Genomic DNA, 27,203 nt, shown 5'->3' with positions numbered 1-27,203 from the left:
ATTTTAGTCCACGCGTCAACATTCAAAAAGAAGGTTTTATGTTACGAATTCCAAGCAACCTTTCGCGGGCCGCCCAGAATGGTTTCGCGGGCCGCACTTTGCCCAGGTCTGATCTATGGGGTCATAGTCGGGGCCGATTTTAGCTAATATATTGGTGGGGTTCTATATGAAGATAAGCTCTTTTCTTTTTGTGGTGAACCACCCTTATACCGTCGCTACGTCGATGACATAGTTGTGATTTTCTATTAGGAATCTGATTGCGACAGTTTCCTCAATAATTTGAACAACTTACATACAGCATTGCAATTCACGTCGGAGAAGGTAATAAACAACAGCCTGGCATTACTTGACGTTCTGGTTGAAAACGGAACGGTCGAATTTTGACCACTGTTTATAGAAAACATATGTTCACCGGTCATTATCTTTGATGGAATTCTTTGAATCCAAAAGGTCGCAAAATCAATTTGAACGCACCTTGGTGCACCGGGCGCTGAGGATTTTCTCTGGGGATAAATTGAATTCTAAACTTGACTAAACTTGTCATGTGTCATTGGTAGGAATGTATTGTATACATCATTGGTGAAAGTAGGAATGTATTGTATACATCCATCTACCTATTGGGTCGACCAGGTTTCTTATCGAATTAAGAAACAGCTGACTTCAGCTGCCTACCGTTGCTATCTAACGGTGCAAACCAATGTTGTTTTTTCCACGACACCAATGTTTCCTGCAACACGACAGGATGTATTTTGAAAATTTTTGGTAACCCTGGCTGACGGAATCCCCTGATGAGTGTCAGCTCGAAAAGCTTCGGGAATAAATATGGATATATTGTTCAAATGAATCAAATTCGAAATGCTGGAAGGCTGGAAACATTTTGTCTGTGTTACGTAATAGCCGCAAAAACAAATCACTAGTGGACGGTTGAGTTGAGATAGGGTAGATATCGGTAGAAGGTTGAGAAACCAGATAAACGGTTCTATGAATTGAATATGGTCAACTTTCGCAATGTCAGAATTGAAAGCAGTTTGTAGACTACCGTAGCTTACCGCAAGCAGTAGGCTTACCGCAATTGGTCGCAGTTATAGTCAACTATAGATATTGTGGTATTGCAGATTTAAGCATTATTCACATTCCCCGATTCCCAAAACATGGGTAGTGGAGCATCAAGTATACCGCGCTCAGAAAATGCAAGCATTGTTATCGTAGGTGCTGGTTACGGAGGAACGGCATTCGGCCGGAAGTTTCTTCGTTCTGGAAGCATGAAAATCATCAACCCCTACGACTTCATGTTTCATAACATGGGGGCTCTAAGAGGAACGGTGGAACCGGCATTCGTCCCGAGCCTCATGATCCCACTGAGGACTACATTCGGTGACAGTTTTGTCAAAGGCCGAGTGACGCAAATTAATATGAGTAGAAATTCAGTAACACTTGACAATGGCCAAGAAATAACTTATTCTCATTTGGTACTTGCCACTGGCTTCAGCAGTTCGTTTCCGGCTAAATTATCAATGGACTACCCACAAGCAACCGAAGAAGACACTAAAAAGTATTACACAGGCATTAACACTAGTATACAGGAATCAGGAACTATCGTTTGTGTCGGAGGCGGGCCGGTCGGCGTGGAGTTGGCTGGTGAGCTCAAGACTGACTACCCTGATAAGAAAATTATTCTAATACATCCGAATGAAACCTTGGCCTCTACCAGACTGAATAAGAAAGTGCAAAAGTCACTCAAAAAGACCGTGGTGAGCAAGGGCATAGAACTCATGCTTAACGAAAGAGTGTGTAACCTCCAAGACATTGAGTTGAATAAATGTGTCAATGACCAGGTTGTGAGAACAGACAGCGGAAAGGAGATCAGATGCGACATGGTGATACGCTGCACGGGCGGAACGCCAAACACGGAGTCGTTTAAGGGAGCTCTCGGAAGCGCTGTGAATGACAATGGCTTGATAAAAGTCGACAAGTTCTTACGCGTGGAAGGTACTGAAAACATCTTCGCACTCGGTGATATTGTGGACATAAACGAAGAAAAGACGGCGGTTGCGGCGTGGGCGCATGTGGATGTCGTCGCCAAGAACATCGCAGCGGCTATTAAAGGGAGTAAAATGCACGCCTACAAGCCCGCCAGCGGTACCATCATGCTTATTCCGGTTGGACGGAAAGGAGGGGTTGGGCAATTGCCCGGAATGAATATAGGGGGAGCATTAACAAGAAATATCAAATCGTCAAATCTATTCACGAAGAAAGCGTGGAGTGATATGGGCCAAAAGCCACCAAAATAGCCTAAAGCAGGAGTCGGGAACCTCTATGGCTCGCGAGCCATAAATGGCTCTTTTGACGATAAAATATGGCTCTCTGATAAATTTCTAAATTTGTACTTATTTCACATCTTAATTATCAATTGTGCTGCAACTTTGATTGAATTATTCCGGAGATAGTTATGGAAGTACAAGTACCTCCGGGGTGAAAATAGTCAGTGACGTGCGATGTGGTTCATGGCTGGTGAGGCACTGAGGTGTTTCCTGTGCTCTACGATTGTTGATATTCGGATTTTCGGAATCGGTGCGACAATAGCATTTGATTGATACCGGCCATTACGAATTCTGAGCTGTTTATCATGTACTGCATTGTCGCAGGTGAGGCGCACTATTCGCCCGTGCCTCATCTCTCCCGTTGCGCTGTATTTTTGAACAATAAATATGAAAATTACTGGTGTTGGATGAAGAAATGTGTAAATTTAGTTATTATTGAATATTGACGGTGAATATCTATTATAATTGAAGGTTTTCACAATTTTCCAGTGGCATATCAAGGGAGAATCGGAGGCTCGGAAATTTTTTGCCAAATAATTGCCCATTACTTGGGGCAGGGGCGGGCGACTTCTCCGGTCGGCGGGCTGGATATGTGGAAATGGAGTACATGGCCGGCCGGATTACAGAACCGATACATTAATCGCGTATTAATCCACCTATAAACTTTAAGTTTAAAGCAGTGGTTCTCAACCTTTTTTAGACACGCCCCCCTTTATGACAGTGAAGAATTTCGCGCCCCCCTTATCGTCATGTCACAAAATCCAACCGGCGCCACCCCAACAGATTGTTTAATGGCATGGAAGTATGACTGCTGATGAGAGAATTAAAAAATATGAAATTAGGTCTATATATAGAGAAACACGCGTGAATTGGAGGTAATTTTTTTTCAGTTGACCGCTTCATCGCGCCCCCCTTCAGATGCTTTCACGCCCCCCCAAAGAAATTATTAAGAATAGCTGTTAAAGTCAATCAGACATCTGTGGTCGACAAGTTGTAGCAAGTTCTTTGAACTCTGGCTGCATGTCGTATGTAGAAATCCTTACTAAAGACTGCACGCTAACATCAGTTATATTGAAACGCAGCCTTGTCTTGTTATTGTTCATGGTGGAAAATGTTTGCTCGCAAGTGCATGTAGACCCGAACGGAGCAGTCTCATGACCATCTTTCTCAGGTTGGCAAACTTGGATACATTCTATTGCGCATGAAATTTGTCAATACTTGTGTAGTATTATCACCGAGCTTCTAGCTGTAAGACTGACTACTTAGACAGACACCTTTACAAGCCGAACTCGAAGTGTATTCCCTCAGCAGACCACATGCATGCCTGTTATCAGAACAATACCGGAACCCATCGCTGGGCTCAATCAAGCATATCATAACGTCACAATTTGCAGATTAGAATTTCACTTTCAAGGTATAAACCAGTGGTTCCCAACGTGGGCGATATCGCCCCCCAGGGGGCGATTTGGCGGTCTAGGGGGGCGAAAATGACGAAGGGGGCGACAGGGGGGCGAAAATGGACAAAGGGGGCGATGGGGGGCGAAAATAGCGAAAGGGGCGTTAGGGGGCGATAACGCGCCAAATCGGCTGACTTTTTTTTTTTTTTTTTTTTTTTTAGTCAACCCACACTGAAATTTAAAATTTAGTTACAAAAGTGTGTAAAATTAGACATCGTGCCGAAAATTTGTCCTTTTTTTTTTTTTTAGTCAACCCGCCGGTGACTACAGTTAGTATGCCCAATTTTCGGTATACAAAATTTGGGGGGCGATGATCGCATCGCTGTTGACCTTGAAAAGGGGGCGATGGGGCAAAAAAGGTTGGGAACCACTGGTATAAACGCTGCGGTGCGGGCCGCTCAAAATCCCGTCGCGAGTCGGATCCGGATCGCGGGCCGTATGTTGCCAGTGTCTGACTTAGGGGTATACATCGGACAAATCTTAAACCGTCGAGTTCGATACGATGTTGGAGTAATTGCAAAAACAAAGTTGGCCTCGCGCATAGGGCTGGGCACAATGATTCGAGTACTCGAATCTGAATCGAGTATTAATTTTAATGATTCGAGTCGAGTAGCAAAAGTCGATATTTTCGAGTACTGAAATTATACGCTTATCGCCACTGAAAGTTAATTTATCATCTAGAATTGTAGTTTTGATACTATCATCCACTGTTGAAGCCTTGAAACCTTGATTGGCGGTATCGTAGCATACGAAACATGTCGTAAAAAGATACCAATGTTACTAGACGTAGCACATTTACGAAGTAATGATTATCCCACAACATTGTCACCAAGTGGAATGAAATCGGTATGGTCGAAAAATACCAAAGTATCATTTATGAGAAGGATAACAGGCATTATATTCTTTGTGGGGGCATAAACGGTACATATTTGAACTTTGACGTATTACATTCTGTTATGACGTCATAATGAGTGATACTCGATTACTCGACTCGACTCGAAGCATATTCCGTGATTCAGAATCGAATCACTCAGGTACTCGATTTTGCCCAGCCCTACTCGCGCACGCAAGTAATATCATAATATCGCACGACATGAAATCTCTCGTAGCACAATGCGTTTATTATTCAGACGAAAATTAGACAAGGCAGATTTCAAATTCATAATGTTTTCCAGATCACCGGCTCGAAATGGAATTTACAGCTAACCATATTCCCAATTATTAGGTAGCTTGTTCGCGCTACCGGTAAAATGTAGGCTTATAGCGAAAAGTTATGTTCAATAATAATCAATTCGAGAATTGAGTATCAAAGTTAACCAAATGATATCACGATATTGTCCGGCGCTACAGTTATTATCCCGTTGTCAAGGAACTGATTGAAGTTTGCGTGCCTACCAGAAGAACTATTTTTTAAGTATGGCGTCATATTTTGTGACACGATTGTTCAATGTTCATATACGATGTTCCTTTCCAATTCTCCACTAGTTGCTGACGATTACCCCTGGCGATAGTGTCAGCTGAAATATTCGGGTTCATTTAAATATGAATATACTATTCATTTGTATATTGAAGTTCCGTACCTCCAAGATGCTCTTCTAATAGTAATATTAATACTAATACTCCTACTTTTTGGAGCACACAAGTAAGTTATGTATGTTTGCGCTGCTTTACTCATGTCATGTTTTATGAATACTTCCACTGGTACTTCACATTGTAGTCCGCAAAACTACATACTTTTTACACTTTGGACTTCGTAAAGTAGCAAGTATGTTTCCATCACATTTATAGGTGAAATTGTCATTATAACAGAGCGGAACCGACCCTGTATCAAGGTAACGGCATATGTTTTCGGAAATGACTAGTTTAGTGTTCTAGAACGAGACCATTATTGGTTCTTAACCTTTAATCACCAGACGAACCCGTAAGCGAATCTACAGGCCTTCGACGAACCCGAGAATCTAGCACATGAATGATTGAGTGCGTTCAGATAAAGGATTGCTGCACACCGAAATGCGATGGATGTTTAAGGGAAAACGCCTTGCGCGATTTTACTCACTGTCTAAAGCTAAACAGTGGTTGTTAACCTATGATCCATGGAACACCTGGGATTCCGTCAGCCAGACTCAGGGGTTCCCTGGATATTTCAACTCATACAGATGATTTGTGATGATACGCGAGCCTTTGGCCATCGTTTGGTTACTGGTAATTATACTCAATCAGCAGTCGAATAGTGAATGTTTCGGTGGTATACGTCGTATGCAGTGGCTACGCATAGAGGCGGGGGCTCGAAATCGAAACGCCGTCCTTCTGAAATGCCAGTTCTATGTCCAATATATATAAGCTATGTTGTAATTAAGAAATTGGAACGCGAGTGTCGTCACGAATCATATGTATGTGTTGAGTGTATGTCTTGCCCTCCAGCGGAACCACTGAGACTGATGACTTATGAACCCCTGGAGTTTCATGCAACCCCGATTAAAAACCACTGGTTTAGTAACATGGATACATTGATGCTATTGCTAACTTGAATGAGAATATAGGCCTACAGTTCGACCAAGCATTCTTTTCTGTTCGGTATGTAATTGCTTATTCACAAGTATAGGGTTGCATTTAAAACAAAAATCAATTTAAAACAAACATGTTTAAAACAAGGCCCTTGTTCAAAACATGTTTTTTTTCCCAAAGCCATGACGTCACGAATATTCAATTGTGACGTCATAGTGGCTTGGCGTTGACAATTGCAAATACAGGGTAAACTCCTTTGACGATCTACTTACTATAGCCGTTGAACCGACTATTTTGAGAGTTCCAACCATCCCATATCGTATACGTCTATATCGAGTGGTAGGCCTAATTGTCCGTAGGCTCATACAACATGTTTTTTGCAAAGTATTTACACAATTACGGCATAATTCTGCAACTGGAAAAACACAGTTTTTTTTAAAAAGGCCCTTGTTTAAATGCAACCCTAATAAATGCGACTGCGCGATATAAACTGATGTGATGCATATCGACGGAGGGACAGATCCACTGAGTGGAACATCACCTGAGGACAAAACACGAATCATTTGAGAGAGATACATAGTTGTTTAAATTGTTCGTTTCGAGTTGTTGTGAAGTTTTATCTCGCCGTACTTACAAAACAACCCAGAGACAGGCCTGGTCGAAAACGAAATACAAGAAAGAGAATGAAAAGAGCGAGCAATAATGCGAAGAAAGATAGGCAACAAAACATGAAGATCACACTCTGTTTCGCGGACATTCGTTCGAAGTGGATTTTAAATCGACAGGCCGTGCTTGGTCGTTTTGACATCATCCGATCAGACCATTACATCGCATTGTGCGTCGTGTGTTTCGCGTAGTACTTTGGGTGTCTTGGGCGGATGAAAGTAACAGATCTGCTGATTACGGTTGTGATTCCAGAGAAATTATAGACTGGCATAGAGCGTAGGAAACGAGCTAGCACATGGCAAGCATCGGTTGGATGACTGGAATAGCAATATCCAACTTTTTATGAACGGGTTATCTCCAATGTTACCTCTAATTTTTGACGAGTCTGCGCACACTCACCAACTTACTGCGCGGACCCTTGGACAACAGTGCGTAACGACTAAAAAATAAATAAAAAAAGGTCAATACTTCGGATTTTATGTGCGCAACTTACATTTTCTGTGCGCAAAGACCGTGTCAGCACTGCGCATTTGCGCACGTGAGCAGCTTAGAGGAAACATTGCTTATCTCTCACAACTATGAATGGATCCTTTCGCCATAGAGCCATTTCCTCCTCAAGTCCCTCTAGTGCAGTGGTTCTCAATCTTAGGGGCGTGGAAGCATCTGAAGTCACTTCTCTGTCGATTAGGGTTCTGTTTATACTCTCCAACTCATTAGTCCAATGAAAGTTACAATACGGAATTCTTAGCTGGGGTGCTGCCTGCACGACTGCAAAAACAAAAACATCGGATTCTCCGTATCATTGCCAAGGCTGCAAGAGGGCCTGAATGTGCAGCTGATAAATCGTTACTCAAAAGATTTGGCGTTCTAAACATAGAAGATATGAGGAAGCTAGAAACTGCAAAGTATATGTATCAGTTCCATTGTGGTCACAGTCCCACAAATTTCAACGACTACTTCACCTCGGAATCCAAAGTACACAACTACAAAAAAAAAGCGCGTCCTCGGAGAACAACTACCACATGATCAGGACGGAATTCAAGAAAACGTAGGCCTATCTCTCAATCACGTATGCCGGACCTGTAAACAGCATCTCGCCCGCGATCCGACAGTCGTCGAGCATGTCTTGTCCACATTCAAATAGAAATACCAGCAATTTCTACTGAATCAACACTAGTCAGCCCTCAAGATTACCGAGCCACAATATGACATATCGACCTCGCCTACCGACGCCGAACGCGAATCTCACGTTCACCTGCACACCATGCCTAGGTACAACCCTGAAACGAGACAATTTTTGAGATTGAGCACCACTTGACTATAGATTACTAACCTTGGTAGCCTAGTAATTTAGTTCCACCATAGTCGTTTACAGTGCTCTAAACCAGAGATGAGCGGATTTGAAATTTCCATGTCCTAATCCTATCCAAATCCGAAGCTTCAAATTCTAATCCAGGAAATTTGTATATTTTAATCTACAATTGAATAGTATATTCATATTGAAATGAACCCGAATATTTTCGGCTGACACTCGTCAGGGGTAATCGTCAGCAACTAGTAGAGAATTGGAAAGAACATTGTATATCAACAATCGTATCACAAAATATGACGTCACCAGCATGAAATTTCGTGAATGAGAGAGTGTTCAATGTACTATTTTTAGGTGGTACACGAACTCCTTTTGTTGACAGAGTTTTGGTTGGTGTATTTTGATAAAAGTCGATAAAAGATAATCTGTTAGATAATCCGATTTGTGCGAATAATTATCGAGACGACCGATTTCGAATCGTTGGGCGAGGCCGTTCACAATTTCATTTGCGTGCCTTGGAGTCGACTTTTATCAATGTAGTAGAAGTTCTAAATATCCCTGATTAATGCTAGTCAGACTGCAGGATTACCGGACCACCACCTAACATCGATCTCGCCTTCCACCGATACCACCATTTGGTCGCTTGCCTTTTACATTCTCTGCTTACTTTTCATTCAGTTTGCAGAGAGAGAGATATGGTTTTCTTTTTCGCTCGCACCATCGAGATGCTTTGAGGACGGAGATGCGGCGGCCTTTACAGTAAGGTCATCTAATCTGCACCCCCGTTTTTTCTCCTCCATGTTATCCTTGATTGCTGAGCGTCTAGCAGGATAGCTGCGGATACCAGTTTTCGAGTCTTTGGTCCGACCCGGCCGGGGACCGAACCCACGACCCTACCGATCGAGAAGCCGGACGCATCACCATTACACTATCTCGCTCGGTCGGTCTCGCATTCCTCTTCTTCACTTCGCCTAGGCCAGTGGTTCCCAACCTTTTTCGACTCATCGCCCCCTTTTGAAGCTCCACACCGATCATCGCCCCCCAAATATTGAGAACCGAAAAATGGGTACACAAACTGGGATCACCGGCGAGTTGACTAATAAAAAAAGGTCAACTTATCGGCTCGACCTCGAAATTAAACTTTTACAGCTAAACTTTCGTGAGTTGACTAAAAAAAGTCATTTCTCCAACTTGACTCCAATCAGGAGCGTAACAGCACTTCGTCAGCCCCCCCCCCCAACGTTGGTCTTGGGCCCCAATAGGGTGATAAACCAAACCCCAGACCCCCTCAGCCAGTGAGCGGGCTGTTTGTCGCTACATATCAGCTATACCCTATTTCATGTATACTGTTTGGTGAGTCACCGTATTTCGCCTAATCGCGTGGAGCGCGACGAATTTATGTAATTCATGTTTGAATCGGTCAATGGTCAGGAATTGCATTGCTAGCAATGTTTTATCCTCTCTCTGCTCACGTAATCAGATTTACCGGTAGAGCTGAGTGTGGTGTGTTGGAAAAGGTAGGACCCCTAAATCAGGGGTCACCAACACGAGGCTTGATTTGAGATTTCGGAAGAAATCTAAGAAAACCATTTGAAAATACTGAAATTGACTACAGTTTTAACATATTGTTGCTGTTGTTTCAAAATAATAAGCTATTCTCCTGTCCCCAACATCACTATTTGTCACTAGCTAAAACGGCTTTGGCGATGGCAACAGCATTCCATCGAGGGAGCATAATCAGCTGATATGAATGGGCTGGGCATATTGCCTTGACGTGCAATGGCCCAAACACTGCCAAGACCGATACGCTTAGAAGCAGTGGTTCTCAAACTGGGGGTCGTGTCCCTTTTGTGGGGGCGTGAAAGCACCTAAAAAGGGGGCGCGGAGCTGCGGTCAACTGATTTTTTTCCCGCTTCGCGCGATTTACATCAGATTCAGGTTTTGTGTAGAGTCTGGGATTCATATTATAGAATTCTCTCATCAAAAGTCATAACCTTCCATGCCATACTAACTAAACATTTTTTTACAGCCAGATTGTTCTGAGTCAAGTGTACCTGTTTGATGCTGGTGTGATCAGACTAGATGACCTTCACGGTCTTATCGATCATTCCTATCTAATACCGAATACTGTGCACGCATATTTTCTGTACCACCATCACTGCCGTTTGTTATGTATTTTGGTTCGATGAAAATAAAGACTCTTTCTCTCTCTCCCATACTATCCGTTAGGATTGCCGGCATTCTGGTTGCATTTTGTTATATGACGAGCGAAATTTTGTCAGTATCATAATGGGGTGGGGGGGAACCGTGTCTAAAAAAAATTCAGAACCACTGCCAACCCTTTTGAAATCTGCAACTTTCCCCTGAATTTGAGTCGGTTCACTATAATTGAGATATAGTCGCCTCTGCGTGTTCAATCGTGGCGTCTTTGGTATCATGGAAACAAGGAGGTCGCCCTCTAGAGTATTACGCCATCAAAGCAGCTATCCGCAAGATGTATCGTAGGGCTAGGGGCTGTTGAAGGCGAAAATATTCAGTTTTCCTCAGTAATTCTGTTGTTATAACTGCGGATGAACCCTGATAAACTGTTCTGCGGCATCAAACATGTTGCTACTTGAAAAGATAATGATCTTCTCTTCTCAACAAAGCATCAATGATCTCTTTACCGTTATTCGCCTCATAATAGTGTGTGAAATTATGACCTCAGTTTCCAGAATTTCGGTAGGCCTGATATCGCGATGCGATGCCGAGTAATCACGGCTGAGTGAACACGGCTTGTAATAGTATAGAAATTAAACATGGAACGGCAACGACCGATTTTGCAGCTTCGTTCCGCTTCGCAGGGGCTGGAGTGGAGAATTGTTTTGCATAAGCGACTGTAGGATTTCTGGCGATCCAAAAGCTAGCTTCCCGAGCGCAGAAATTATTGAATCTGGTCTTGATCGAAAGCTACTGTTGCACTGATTCCGAAAATATAAATTTAAATAATGATCAGGCACTGATCCACCTAGGATCTGTCCTCCAAGTCTGAAATATTGGCATTGTTCAGAACAATCGGGTGACCGCAACACAATGACCATAACAATGACCCGTTGCGACTCTCCGATTGTTCGAACAATGCCGATATTTCGACTTGGAGGACGGATTCTAGGTGGATCAGTGCCTGATCATTATTTTACTTTATATTTTCGGAATAGATGCAGCAGTGGCTTTCGATCAAGACCATATTCAATAATTTCTGTGCTCGGGAAGATAGCTTTTGGATTGCCAGAAATCCTACAGTCGCTTACGCAAAACCACTCTCCACTCCAGCCTCGGCGAAGCGGAACGAAGCTGCAAAATCGGTCGTTGCCGTTCCATGTTTAATTTCTATAGTAATAGTGATTACGCGATGCCTACGCAATGCCGACTGCTAGCTTTCCTGCAGCAACATAGTCATTGGGAACAAATCATAAAACAGATATGAACAAAATTTGAATGTATTGCCAAAAAACTATGTACATACATGATGCTCACAAAATGAAATGTTCATAACATAACAGGATTCGTGTTCAAGTCAAGAATCAAATTAGACTTTTTGGTGATAGAACAGAAAGCATTGACGGAGTGTTGAATCGTAGAGACAAAACAACATCCACTCTAATGACACTCCTATCCAAGGTACTTGCGCCATTGTTATACTGAAAACAACATAAATTGGCCGGCCTTTACAAATTGCTTCCTTGATCGCCTGTCGTAAAATCTGTAGTATTCGTGAAGTCCATGGCGTGTACATATGATTTTGGTTTCAAATAAATCAGGGGATCCCAATCTTTTCATATAATCCCATGGGACATGTGTTACACCTACACAAACTAAGATATAGCGAGATCAGTCGGCATATCTATCCAGACAATCTGCCGAAATATACTAATGCGATACTCATGAACGATTACCGCACTTATAAATATCATATGATCGACCGAAAAGATCATCGCTCCATCAAATATGCCGGACCTGATGTGTGGAACAGTATCCCGCCGGCCATCCGACAGTCGACGAGCATGTCCACATTCAAGTCGAAATACAAGCAATTACTACTAAATAAATACAGTCCATCCTCAAGATTACCGGACCACGACTGACCTATCGATCTCGCTTCCCATGACATGCCGCCCTATTTCTTGTCGCATTCTTTTTTCTATACTATCTTCTTTACTTTCATTCAGTGTGCATGCCTCCTCTTTACATCGCCTAGGCCAAGGTGGGTGTCAGATTCCATAGACTACTCCTTGTCGCTTCGACATCTTCCTGTCTTTTCATTGTATCGCATTTTTGTGGTGTATTGAACTGATAAAATTGCTAATAAAACCAATGATGATGATGATGATAAATGTTTGTGAACAGAAGTTATCTGACTAATACCTACAAATATTATGATAAATAGATTAGAAGACTGCTGACTTTCAATAAAAACTAACCCTGGCCAACTAGCACGTATAGGGGAGATGTGGTACCGATGGATCACTGGGACCGAAAATACTCTGAAAATTCTCTATGATAATTCCATGGTCACACTCCGTGAACTTGTCTACAATTGCATGCTGGCAAAATCTTTCCTTACATACAAAAAAATTCGACGTGCGCGAGCTATGGGGTCTCTCACAGATGTTTTTTGTTTTGGGGGGTGTAAAGTACATTTAGATCGACATATGCATTTTTCTTTGTAACCTTTAACACGAACAAACCAGCAATCATTTTTATTGTGAAGTGTAGGGCTTGTATCAGGCTATTTAATGACACCTACTATTTTTTTCAGTACTTTCCTTGAGTGGAATTTTTTGCGATTCATGTATAAATTTCGTAGGGTGGGGGCCGATGATACAATAGCCAAATCAAGCAAAATAATCAAGCATACTAATCATGAAACAAATGAAACTTGCCTACGTACAGAAAATCTTTATGTAATAATTGCATATGATGTTTTATCGCTATAACGAGGTATTTGGAAGTCACACTGTCGATTTTCGGGCAATATGTATGTACCCTCAAATTTATAAGTCCGAGCCTAAATCGAAACGTGATTTTATGACAACATTTGAGTTAATATTTATTCCATTTTTCGACGGTTGCGATCAAACATTCTTCTTTGGCTTGCTGTAGCTTAGATTATAATACTGAGCCAGAAAACTAGTCACATCTGAGTTTTTTTGGGCATATGTGTCATAGGTCCCCGGGTCGTGTGCCATTGGACCCACCGGGTGGGGACCAATGACACGTTCGAGCAACAAATTTTGAACGTCCATAAATATTTTTTGAAAAGGTGGATTTTCATGCGCGATAGTTAGAGCTTGTATCAAAGTGCTGAGCCAGCAAAAGATCTGCTGTTTTCGGCTGAACATTTTGGGGTCAGCGATCATTTTCCAATTTTTGATCCATCGGTACCACATCTCCCCTACATACGGAAAACTTACAGATAAAAGTCTACCGACGCTTGGGCTTGAGCTCCAGGTCTACATATAGACACAGACTTCAAAAGGGTTAAGGCTTCCCCACAAGATCAAGCTTTACGAGGAGATGGTCTCCCAGCTAGTATAACGTATCTCGCTAGCCACGATATCGATTCCTTAGTCGCTGAAAAGCGTTTCGACGTATCGTGCACAGCGTAGAGTTTAAAATATAATGAAATTGATGATAGTGATTTTTTGTTGTATTTGTATTTCTTTCATAAAATGTTACTTATTTTGTGGTCACTATGCCATTGCCTATGCTAGGTAGCACGGCGTTGTACTGCGTACAGTTTAAAAACGTGGTTGCCTAGTTTATACCGGTATCGAATTCATGCGGCCCGCGGCCGCCACGAAGTTTGAAAAGTGGCCCGCGACCCATTTTGAGTTGGCGACCCCTGCCCTAAATAATAATTGAACATCTTCGGGCGGACCCGTTGTTATATTGCCTTCGTTGCATGGTGATTTTTCGTGATCTCCTATATCTGCTATGCCAAAATATATGGAAATCGCTAAAACATACCAAACTAAAAGACGGACATGATTTCAAATTGGTATTTCTTAACTGCAAATAATTTTTCTCTGCGGGATGGCATGTGTCCTGTAGGGTTCGGATCGCCAGGACAGGAACATTCGACGCCAGCCATTGAGGCGCCTATAAACAATTAAACATAATGTATATATATCGAAGTTTTCGGTCAGCACAGGGGCATTCCTTTTCGGCGAAGGTCTTCTCGCTGCTGATCGTTCTGGCATGCTTCTCGGAGTCGTATGTTACATAGCCTATAACTTCATATGTCGTGGCGCAGTAATCGCCGACGCCGAAGTCTCCATTTCCATAAATCATTCGTATTTTTGTTTGGGGAAGGGTACCCCTAAGCAAGATATATGACAATATTGAATCGCGCGCAGTGCGAAAATTTTTTGAAAAAGTTGCATGAATTTCTGAAAAATTACTCTATAATTTACGTTAATTCACGAAATAATTTTGGGCCCCTTCGAGTTCGCTCCACCCCCAATTGGGGGGTTTGAGGTGCGGCAGTTACGGTCCTGACTCCATATATAGCCGTTTTAACGCGCCATCGCCCCCCCCGTTGTTTTCGCCCCCTATCGCCCCCTTCGTCTGTTTTCGCCCCCTTATCGCCCCCTTCGTTATTTTCGCCCCCCTAGAGGGCCAAATCGCACCCTGGGGAACGATATCGCCCACGTTGGGAACCACTGGCCTATTGGGCCCTAGGCCAAGGTGTGTGTCCGATCCGAAGGACTACTCCAAGTCGTTTCGACACCTTCCTATCTTTTCATTGTATCGCAGTTTGTGGTGTTTTGAAATGATAAAAAATTAAAACAGATTGATTGAATCATTAAATCTAATCCTAATCCTAATCTATTGAAGAAAAAAAATCTCAAATCTCAAATCCTAATCCAATCCAAATCCGTCAAAATTTCACAAATCCGGTTTTCCGAAATCCTAATCCTAATCCTAATCCTAATCCATCAATAATCGTTGGGTTATAATTTTTTATCTGAACAAGTTACACTCACTGTACAATGCGATAAGAAACAATGCGATGTAATGAACAGATAGGAGGATATCGAACGACACGCAGTTGCGATCCTTTTTAGACTGACATCCCACACTCGGCCTAGAGCAGGGTTGTAACCAAGTCACAAGGCTCCGAGTCGCAAGTCAATCTCACTTTTATAGTTTTGACTCGAGTCAAGTCGAGTCATTTCAATTCACCACCAAGTCAAGTCCGAGTCCAAGTCAGCGAGCAGAGGGTCGAGTCCGAGTCATGGAATTATGACTCGAGTCCGAGTCCATATAGACTGGTCACTGTATAGACTGCGCAGTTTCCAGTTAAAGTATTGGTAAACTCACTTTTTACAACTCTGTTTGGTGATATCGGATGTTTCGCATTTATAATATACCAATTTTCCTCACTTTTAGCAGTTTCTGCTTGCATATTCAAGTACCAGTACCAACAGACGAAATCCTAATAGTGTGTTGGCTTCGGAATTACACTGAAATGTCGGATTTGGCCGTCTGAGTCTCGAGTCTGACTTGGTTCGAGTCATGCGCAATGACTCGAGTCCAAGTCGAGTCAATACACAGATTGACTCGAGTCGAGTCGAGTCATTTCCGTATTTTGAAAAAATGACTCGAGTCAAGTCGAGTCATTAAAAAATCGAAACTCGAGTCGGACTCGAGTCAAGTCATGACTCGCGTCATGACAACCCTGGCCTAGAGTGCCCGATGTAACAGTTCTTTTCGATGTTGATCTTTTAAAGCCGCGGCCCTTTCTAGGTCTTTCCATTCCTTGTGAGTGCTTTCTTTCGTCGGGTCTTTTTCTGGGCTTTTTTAATCGCCGTAAGAACGGCGACGGCGGGGGAAGAGGAGGCCAGATGAACCTTAGACCGGCTCATCTCTGCTGTAAACAACTATGGTACCTCTGCCGTCATCAGGGGTAAAGTAGTATTTCCGTTTATAATATATAACTTAGGTCAAAATTTGGAATTTGCTTTTGAGTAGAATAAAGTTCGGAATGTTTGATCTCTACGTCAGTTAGTTTGTGGCTCGCGTCTCACAGCGATCTTGATGTAATAAGTTCTTTCTAGAACTAATACGATAGGACTGATTTGTTAAAGGTATTAAGGGGACAAAAATATATTTCCATCGGTATCGTTGCTGGTACCCGACCCGGTATCTCCCCTAGGGCCGAGCTCATCATGGGCTTCCTTTTGACGAAGCTTATGAGATTGTTCAGCAACGAGGGTAAGTTTTCTGATATTATAACGCATTTGCGATTTACAATATCTCTCTGGCTCCGTTGACTCGCGTATCTCGTTTTGATAATGATTTTGCATGGTAATGTTGCTCATTGTCATTATTATTTTTAGAGCATAAAGTCATCATTGTTGGATTGGATAATGCTGGAAAAACTACCATTTTGTACCAGTAGTAAGTTGAGCTTTTATGTTTTACTCTATTGACTATGGAAGTTTATTTACTGATGCTTTGCTTTACGCTGTCAGTGATTAGATTTCATTTGCCAACCGAGTATAGCCTACTCTCATCTCTGCCCTGGTGTTCTGCCAGTTTTTTTTTACTGTAGGCCTAGATGCCGTCATTGTTAGCTCAAAAATGGGCTTACACAAACTGCTTAGTATTAATATCTAATTGATTGTTTATGGTGACAAAAAAAAATCAAAAAAGGCTACATAATTTTAGATTTTTAGGGTGATCAATGGAAATGGAAACAATATTTTTCTGCAATATCTCAAAGTCAGCTATTTGTCTCAGTTTGTAGCAAACTGTGTAATTGAAAAAAATATAAAAAATCTATGATTTGGATTACAATTCGGTATGATTTTTGTGATGGATATGAAGTAAACGTTCACATTCTTTTGGATCTTTCACATTTTGATCGGACGACAAAAAATGATGATAAATATACTATGCTCCTCACTAAATCTCTGTTTGTTTTTCTCAATTCATACAATAATAAACAAGTCTGTTTGTTTGGTCCAGTTTTCTTGAATGATAATCCTGACAAGATCTGTAAAATTACTCAAGTCTGCTAATATTGTCACTAGCCTTCGGTTAATATTGTTTTGTAGTCATGATGCAACTGTGAATGTAGACTCATTTGAAAGCCGTGAACAGAACAGCGATAAATTGTCAGTGTATGTCATTGAATTGCCTCATATTTAGATATTAAACTGTTATGACTGGCAGCTCGCATTGTATGCATTTAAAATCATCAGTGTGTTAATACGTGTTATGTAACAAGGCTTTAAAAGTAGACTATTTTTGTTTATAGAGATTGCACATATTTCGTTTTCAAGCTTGTCTCAATTAGTTGCTTGTTCAAATTTCTTTCTAAATACTTGCTTGTTGTTTTGTCGATTACCAGTGAACCCGTCCCTCGGTGAACCCGTCCCGTGAACCCGTCCCTCGGTGAACCCGTCCCTCGGTGAACCCGTCCCTCGGTGAACCCGGCCCTCGATGAACTCGGCACCTCCGGCAACCCTAATATCCCCCTCCCCCAACCCTAATATCCCACCCCCGGCAACCCTAATATCCCACCTCCCCCAACCCTAATATCCCACCTCCACCAACCCTAATATCCCCCCTCCCCAACCCTAATATCCCACCTCCGGCAACCCTAATATCCCCCCTCCGGCAACCCTAATATCCTAACCCTAATATCCCACCTCCGGCAACCCTAATATCCTAACCCTAACCCTAATATCCCACCTCCGGCAACCCTAATATCCTAACCCTAACCCTAATATCCCACCTCCACCAACCCTAATATCCCCCTCCCCTAACCCTAATATCCTACCCGAACCCAATGTCCCACTCCCCGAACCCTAATGTCCCCCCCCCCTACCCTACCCAACCCTAACACCCCACCTCAACCTACAGTTGCAATAACGAGCAGACCACGCGTGGTTGATATGTGAGCAATAACAATCGTTGGGATATATTTTTCATCTGAACAAGTCACACACAATATGCAATGCGATAAGACCCAATGCGATGTCATGAAAAGATACGAGGATGTCGAACGTCGCACGTTCGCCCCTCGCCAAGTCAATTCAACAATGAGCCGACCACGCAATCGTGATCACGTGATCTGATCACTCCGTGACTGCGTGATCTACGCATGCCCTGACCTCCTTACAAGATCGACAAATCAGTTGATAATAACATTATTAGTTTAATATTTCATATAATACTTGTTAATACACTTAATTTCAAAATTTCCTGAGGGCGGAATTCACCGACGGCCGAGTTCATCGAGGGCCGGGTTCACCGAGGGACGGGTTCACCGAGGGACGGGTTCACGGGACGGGTTCACCGAGGGACGGGTTCACTGGCAACCGTTTTGTCACCCTGTTATTATTAATGACTAGTGATTAGGTCAGGCAAAATCGAGTCTGAGTCGAGTATTCGAGTATCACTCATGACATATTAACAGTCTATAAGACGTCAAAGTTCGCGTATGTACTTTTTATGCTTTCATGTAGAATATAATGCCTGTTCTCCATCACAATAAAGACACTTTGGTAATTTTTCGACCGTACCGATTTCATTGCACTTTGTGACAATGCCGTGGATTGAAATATGTTATTTTCAGTAGCTTTGTACTGCATGTTTCGTATGCTGCGATACGGCCAATCGGGGTTTCTAGTCTTCCACAGTGAAAAATTGCATCAAAACTACAATTCTCGTTGATGAATTAATTTTGAGTGACAAGGAGCGTATAATTTCAGTACTCGAAAAATCGTCTTGTACTATACTCGAATCACTAGAATCAATGCTCAAAATTCCATCGCTACTTGAGACCACTCCGCTATAAATATATACATCGATCGGGTTGTTGTTTTCAGCTTAATGAGCGAGGTCGTCCACACTTCGCCTACGATCGGTAGCAATGTGGAAGAAATCGTAGTAGACAAAACCAAATTTGTCATGTGGGATATCGGCGGACAAGAATCCCTCCGGTCATCGTGGAGTACGTACTACACGAATTCCGATGTAAGAAGGATTTCCTGGGATAATCAATATGCAATCGTTTGAGACTTTTTGCTTTTCAGTTTGTGATATTAGTCATCGATAGTACAGACCGGGAAAGATTGCATATTTCGAAGAAGGAATTGCACGAAATGCTTCAGAATGATGTGAGTCAGCTCATTGGATATTGCCTTGTGAATTTAGGCCAGCGGTTGAAGAGTTTATGAAATTAGACCTTTCATGTTTGTCACGGGGGGTTCAGTCATTTGAAGCCGTATTTGTATGCTAAATGCTAGATGGCTCAAGTTGTAATGCGCGCAGTAACATACCACTCGCTGCGATGAGCGAATTCGAAATTTTTTAAATCCATCTACTGTTCTGGATTTGCAATTCAAACCCAATTCCATATCTGGTAGTGTCTGTAATGGCAGTAATTTTATTCATACTGCGTAAGAATTGTGCCTTATTAATATTTCACGACCAAATTCATCTTTACAAGATCTTGGCAATCCAAATGTGATCAAAATCCTAGTGAAATTTCACACTCATTTCCAGGCGAGCAAGAGGAGCAATAAATAATATTATTGTAAACTGCTGTAGGAAATTTGCTCCTTGGCTGCACCACATACACCAGTATTGGAATGTAATCATAATTATGCGTGCAAACACGGGTTTCGGTAGAAAGAAATAAGTGCATGAAAGTATTGTCCTAGTTTAGCGAGATCATAGAGATGTTATTACTTGCGAGGAAGCAAATAAGATCAAAAGCACTTGTCAGCAAGAACAAAGTGCCATGATTAAGCCAGACTTGGAATACGGTACTCTACAAATTTTAGATCGTGCATGATGCATAGACTTATCATGGCATTTCCAGATGCTGCTTTATTTATTATTTGCCATTACCAAATTGAGAAAATATTCCTTCAACACTACATTTTATGATGTTTATCTATCTTGGTCGTAATTGGGTGTTAGTATTGGAGAGAGCGTTTCTCCCAGTGAAATCTTCAAAAACGCAATGTAATATAAAAATCATTACGTCATTTGCCAAGTGTTTTTGCCTACATTTAGGCTACATCTCTGTGATATCACATGAATCATATAATTTGCCTTATGCCATCTGATATTTGTCATGCTTAGTAATAAAACTCCGCATATTCAATACTGTGGTATCGAAAGTATTGTTTCTGTAGTGAATAGTGATTCATTTGTCACAAGCCTTTAATCAAAATTATTAAGCTGTGCAGGAGTGCAGCACATCATAATATGGTATCATTATGACAATTTTCAACTTTTCATGCTACTATATATGCACATGTAGCCTACATATTGCACCGCTATTATCTGCGCTATTTTTTTGTTGTTTTAGGATTTACGCAAAGCCAGACTTTTAGTCTATGCCAATAAACAAGACGTAAAAGGCTGTATGAGCGCTGCGGAAATATCACAGCAACTCAATCTAACTTCGGTGAAAGATCATGCGTGGCACATACAGACTTGTTGCGCGTTAACAGGAAACGGGTGAGTCGACCTGAATGGGGGCTTCTTTTGTGGTATGTGTTGTTCCCTGGAGGGAGGTCATTGGGGATAATGTTGATGACTTGTGTGCTCAAATCGTGTCAAAGTAGTCGGATATTTATCGTGTATGTTGAGTGTTACACTGGACGGTACACACCACACAATGAACAACAGGCATGAAGACCGAACGAAACACGAATGCGCTGTTTGGTGGCATCTGGGGCGTGAAACGATTACATTTGAACAATAAAGGCTTTTTATTCTGCCCATGTAGTTTTCTCTGTGTGAGCTCCCTGAAGTTATAAGATTATCCCTGTAATTGCAATTTTGAAAATGTCAAGTACCCAAATAGGAGTGGTACATGTGATGGCCAATTGACCTCTGCGTCTGAATAGAACCATGGGCTTAGAGATTAGTGAACTGGTGCAGTGTAGATTGACATCTGCATTGTAAAAATTATATTCTAGCATTAATGATAATAAACAAATTAATCAGTTGTTCTATTCTTTCCAGCCACTAAAGACACACAACATACAATGCGATGTTATGAACAGATAGGGTGATCTCCAAACAACCATTGTGCAATGTGCAGTCTATCAGAGCTGTGCAGAACAAAAATCTTGTTTGAACTCCGTCTAATTGCTTGCGAAGTTCACTATCGCAGATCGTTAGCACCATTTTAACATTATATCTGAAAGGCTTGTTTTTTTGGGAAAAGGATCCATGCGTGAAAAAAATAGGCTGTTGAGATATTGATAGCGGGTGCTTGCCTTAATTCACCCCGCCCACGATATCGTCTGCACTCTTTCACACTTTTTGCTGTCATGGTTAGATTTAGATGGAGGAATCCTACTCCTTGAAAATACCCCATTTCCCAGTGTCATGTATTCACGCTTTTTTGTTGTCAATTCCCAGGTTGTCAGCCGGTGTGGAATGGATGATAGAGTCTACAAAAAGATGATACCGCCATGAACTTTCTCCCAAGAAACGGGAATAGGTAGCTGCACATCGGTCCGCGTGTCGGCTTACTGTCAGCGTAGATGCAAAGGATTGGTGGTGGAAATAAGACTATTAGTGTTTATTGTTCGATGATGATGCTTTTTGTTTCCTTTATTACGGTGTAATGGCGCGACATGCCTGTCACAACATTCTACGACCTGATGAGGTCAACCATTTATTTTGCAATAGTGCTTCGGACAGTGCTAAATGACGGTTTTACGTCACAGTCCGGCATTTGCTTGAAAGCCCACCCCCCAAACTCGGTTTATTACCTCAATTGTGTGCCTTTCACTAATAGTGCCGGTAGTACAAAGTTGTGTATCCTGAATTGGTTTAATCACAAGCTGATACTGGTCAAAGTTGTAATGGTAACTTATTCGAAATTGCTACAGAATTCATTTGTGCCCCGTAATGTTCCGATGGCACGGAAAAATCAAATTTACAACTATAAGGAGGTTTGGAGCACTAGTTGAGTGTGCCTGAGAGGACCTGGCATAGGAATGTGGCATGGTATTTTGAGCACTCCCGATTTGCAGTTGTATGCTCATTGCTCATATTGAGTTGAACTGGTCCAACTGCCCTCTACTCCACCATAATTCTTGTGAATCGAATGCATGGGTATACAAGCACAGCACTAAAAATATACAAGGGATTCTGTTGGATGGCGTCAGTTCTAGAGCAACATACAGAGGATGCCTTGATATTATTTAGGTCCCTGCTTGTGATTTAAAAGCTTCTCAAACAAAACGATTAGTGTGAAGCGAGTCATCTCGAAATCTATTAAAGGTTCTCAACTCTGTTGTGCAACCCATGTCATGAAGTAGACAAGGACTATCACTTCCGATAAATCAACATACGGTTCCGAATAAAAAAATATTCTTGATTTTATAATAGTCCAGCATTTGTTCCCACTTGACGCTTATTGTACTCTTCAAAATCGCATTGGGGCCAAGTCGTGGTCTTCGGATCACGATTTATTGCTTGACCGAGGAGTCTAGCAGCTTCGCTGGAAAGTGAGGGAAGATTTTAGGAGTTTGATTTAAAGTAATTTTGGTCTACCACCCTGAGATCTGTCCTATCAATAACGCTATCCTATGGATACAGTAGCGAACAATATAGATAACGACGTGACCACGTCTACATGCAATGGCCTCGACGTCTTGAGCTACCTTAGCCGGTCTAATGTCAAATGTTTTATTACCTAATATTAAGAAAAAAAATTGTATATCCGTCTTGATCTTAATTGTACGTTATCGCTGGTAGGCTGGAGATTGTCGGCGACTGTTAGTTTTGTCAGTGGCCCGTGAGTTTGCATTCTTCAACAATGTATTTGACCGGGTAATCTGTTTTTGTTGATATGCGGCAACAATCCATATTGGTAGGCCTACCGTAAAAACTCTTCCTTTTCGGGTGTTTGCGTCGTTGTAGTACAGACGCTAACCTTTATTTGTCAAATTGCAATCGAAAAATCATATCCATTTCAAATGTTCTCTCTTAGATGAAATGATGGAGTTGAAGTCCGCAGTTGTGTGACTAGGTTAAGATAAAATCTTAGGTGCTTGAATCTACCTTAGGCCATAAATGTTTGCCAATTGATTCGGTTACAAATCGTTATTTAGTATCCAATGTTCACCATCTGGAATAATCCCCCCGAATTCTTCCCTATAGTTATCTTTGTGCAGCGGTTTACTGTGCGTGCCAACTAATTATGCGTAGACCAAGGTGAATATTAGCTATGTCATTTGTCGAAGCATCGCAGTGTGTGGATTCGAAATCTTTGATCCAGTGGGGTTTGTCTGTTCGTCGTCCCTTGCAACACCATTTACTTATTTACGTATCTATAACCAATTGCAATAATGACGAAGACATCCCTCGTCACAGATGCTTGAAATTACGGGAATGAATTTCTCAAGCCCTGTGTCGACCATAGACATATATTGTGATTACTTCCTTGTGGCTTGGATCAAAAGATATGTTTATTTGTCCAGGATTTGTGGCCGCAGAATCAAGGAAGGCGCTTTTGTGATGGTAACATTTGGCTTTTCATATTGTGATGTCATATGGTAGCTTGCTACTACGCCACGTTATTAAGAATTTATTCCGCAGCAAATTGGTATTCTGGCTATGCCAGGAATGCGAACCGAACATTCTGACCTTGTACAGTGTACGTACAGTCGTACACGAGTTGTTCTGTGCATGGTTCCATGATCGATCCTCGTCGATTCTTTCTTGCTGCGAATGGTTTTTCTGTTTCAGTGTCGGATGTCAAGTGCACCGTTGTGAGTGAGTGAGCGAGTGTTTGTCAGTATTACGTTGCACCATTCAAAAATATATATTGCAATGAAGACTTGTGGGACGTGTTGTGTACGACGTACGTGTATGATTCTATGTAGATGATGAAATAAGCGGGTTCAAGATGTGTTCCAATCACCCATCGATCATCCACCACAAGACTGCGATAGAATGAGAAGAAGGCGTCGAAACGATTTGAAGTAGTGTTCGAAATCAGACACCAACATGGTCGGGAACCTTTTTCGTCCGAAGAGCCATATTGACCCTATATTCTCCATTTGAACTCAAAGAGCCAGACAAATCAGTTATCTATTACGTCACAATTGAAAAATCGGGACGTGGTAGCGCACTCGTACTAACCATGCTGGACCGGGTTGCCATACGTCCGGACATGTCCGGAATTTCACCGTAAAACTGCGTCCGGGAGGAAATTCTAAAATATGCCTAAATGTCCGGAATTTTGAAGGTTTGATGTAGGCTCAAATTTTTTTCGTAAATCAGCATGAATAATATTATTTTCAAGCAGATTTATGCCAACGCAATGCGCGCGATTTAATACAACGTACATTATTAATATTTATTAATATGGTCACCACGCACAGCCCTCGCAAACATGCAATCGAAAATAAATATAAAATAACCATCATTTACTGAAATAAGTGTAATTGTATTAGCAATTATAAGATAACGGTAGGTTCCTGGAGTTGGTCAAGGACGTTTGGGGCTTTAGTCAAAGACACTTATTCTAAACCTGGGGGTCGTTTCCTTTTATTCTGGGGATAGAAGATGTTGGACGTCATCCGCTTCCTAAATAGGCCTTGAATAAGTCTGGGCCAGCTGACTTATTTTATTTATCAGCCTATAATTTCTTGAACTGAACATCGGAACATTTTTAAATTGGAAATGAGTTCGCGGCCATAAAAGGTTGGAAATCACCGGATGTCAAATCTACTGTTGTATTTTATCGTAATATATGGAAGAACCAATATCATTAACAGAATTCGTTCACAAATTTTAACAAGCAGATGCACATAGTAAAGCCCGCAAGAAGTTGCGTCGATTACCCTATGTTGCTGGGCCCAAGATTTGTGCGGAAGGGGACTGAAAAAATGTTGTTTCGGACCATGGTTACAACACACAGCCAGATAACTGCATCGACCAAACAGTATACAGTGATGATGTCAAGCACACAACCGGCGGACTGGATAAGGTCCACAGACGATTTCATCTAGCCCGTGAATTTATTGCAGACCAAAGCAATCACCAGAGCTCATATTAGAGATGGCCCAATTCAAAACCTATGTTCTTCTCAACTCCTGTATACATTCGATAGGCGAAGCTTTTCTAGTGTGACGCCATAATAACTGACAATGCATTTACGCCTCACTGTACTCTCTGCTAGTGGGCGCTGAAGAGTGTCCGGAATTTGCTTCATCAAAATATGGTAACTCTATGCTGGATGCATTTATTTGAGTATGTTTGTTTGTGGTAATCATGGTGTTTGTCGACTACTATAGTCATTGGTCATTTACACCAGGCCGATATTCTTCATTATTTTCCGTAACTGCTGACTTATAGCACGGCCCACCTCAAGGCTTTTGTAAGACACCGACGAGGTGGCGAGGAGCAGCCTAGGTAAACCCCCAACACTTCGGTATCGGAATTCCGAAGTCGACTTCGGTTGCACTCGAACCCGCACCTATTGGTGTTGCACCCACTGCGCTATCTCGCCACACCTTTATTTGAGTAATGAGTATGCAAACTTGAGTTACATAGATCTTTTGCAAGTCATATATTTTTAATTTTATTGCAGTGAGAGGCATATGATATTTATCGAAGTTTAAGACAATTACGATTTAAATTCCAACAGACAGTAAAAGTATGAAACTACTTTTTGCACGGTTTTATAGTTAATGCGTCTTTTGGTGTTGCATGGAATTCCTGATGACTTTGGAGTCTGGTTGATAATAATTATTGAGGTTAAGCTTCATACGAAATTTCAGACTTTCTTCAGTCATACTAGTAGATCGTAAGTTCGTCTTGATGATGCTAATCTTCAATGCTAGCAGTGTTGGGATCAAGTCACTACCTTCGAGTCACGAGTCATTTCGAGTCATTGCACATTTTGACTCGAGTCAAGTCAAGTCAATCGATTTTCGAAGGTGACTCGAGTCAAGTCAAGTCAGTCGATTTTTGGAGGTGACTCGAGTCAAGTCAAATCACGAGTCAAGTCAAAATTCAAGTCAAGTTGCCTTTTATAAGTATGAAGCATGATTACGTCATTGCATTTCGCTAGGTCCCTGAATAACAGATTGATTGGTCATTGATTCTGAACCGATGAACGAATATAGAGTTTAATATACATGCAATAAGCGGGGCTGTATCGCTCACATAAACGTAGAACTGTTGAACTACGTAAGTAATTGCACAGCCTCAGTTTAGTTACCAGCCAAGATAGAGAATCGAGAAACGAATTGAGAAGATGCAATACATTACCCATTTATACATATTGATATGATACAATTCGAGTCTGCGCCAATGGTTAAGGAATATATAAACTATATTCGATTACAATTTTAATAAAACAAGAGGTTCGGTTAAGGTAAGAACAGAGAACACAAATATATATTTGGCTATATAATTACTTTACTACTATAGTTTACGAAAACGTAAGCTGTAGCTTCGATCACTTCGTTTGTGGTCAATATCTTTGTGAGAGAATATTGGGGGCTCGTTAAAACGCACGATCATTTAATGATCGGTCGCTCTCATGGGTTACACAAAAGTTTGGCGAAAAATCCGAACATGATGCAAGATAAGGTGATTTTTACTTGATGACTTGAAATTGACTCGTGAATTTTGATCCGAGTCACGAGTCAATCCACATTTCTGATACGCCGAGTCAAGTCAAGTCAAGTCATTTTAGCAAAGTGACTCGAGTCAAGTCAAGTCATACGAAAAAGGTGACTCGAGTCAAGTCATGACTCGAGTCATCCCAACACTGAATGCTAGGACCCAGGAAAACACTATGCAGAAGTGTGCATGCCTCCTCTTTACATCGCCTAGGCCAGTGGTTCCCAACGTGGGCGATTTGGCGGTATAGGGGGGCGAAAACGGACGAGGGGGCGA

General features: G+C 41.8%; 1 protein-coding gene across 1 annotated transcript; it reads left to right on the top strand.

The window, feature by feature from the left end:
* Positions 1-16,277: 16,277 nt before the first annotated feature.
* Positions 16,278-21,998, top strand: LOC145434404 (ADP-ribosylation factor-like protein 5A). Its single transcript, XM_080311755.1, has 6 exons — positions 16,278-16,517; positions 16,643-16,703; positions 19,142-19,289; positions 19,349-19,432; positions 20,635-20,786; positions 21,699-21,998. The coding sequence occupies exons 1-6, from the start codon at positions 16,472-16,474 to the stop codon at positions 21,742-21,744; spliced, it is 537 nt and encodes a 178-aa protein (XP_080167881.1). The 5' UTR covers positions 16,278-16,471; the 3' UTR covers positions 21,745-21,998.
* Positions 21,999-27,203: the final 5,205 nt, after the last annotated feature.

This window comes from Botryllus schlosseri, chromosome 2 (genome assembly GCF_051294905.1).
Source record: "Botryllus schlosseri isolate E-star chromosome 2, Bs_hap1, whole genome shotgun sequence".
NCBI lineage: Eukaryota > Metazoa > Chordata > Ascidiacea > Stolidobranchia > Styelidae > Botryllus > Botryllus schlosseri.
Note: the sequence above shows the minus strand (reverse complement) of the source record. Positions and strands in the feature narration are given on the sequence as shown.

Bases quoted from the DNA above. Each gene is read 5' to 3' on its own strand.
- LOC145434404 (XM_080311755.1), top strand. From the start codon at position 16,472: ATGGGCTTCCTTTTGACGAAGCTTATGAGATTGTTCAGCAACGAGG. The intron at 16,704-19,141 runs GTAAGTTGAGCT...TGTTGTTTTCAG, and splicing joins ACTACCATTTTGTACCAGTA to CTTAATGAGCGAGGTCGTCC. The intron at 19,290-19,348 runs GTAAGAAGGATT...TTTGCTTTTCAG, and splicing joins CGTACTACACGAATTCCGAT to TTTGTGATATTAGTCATCGA.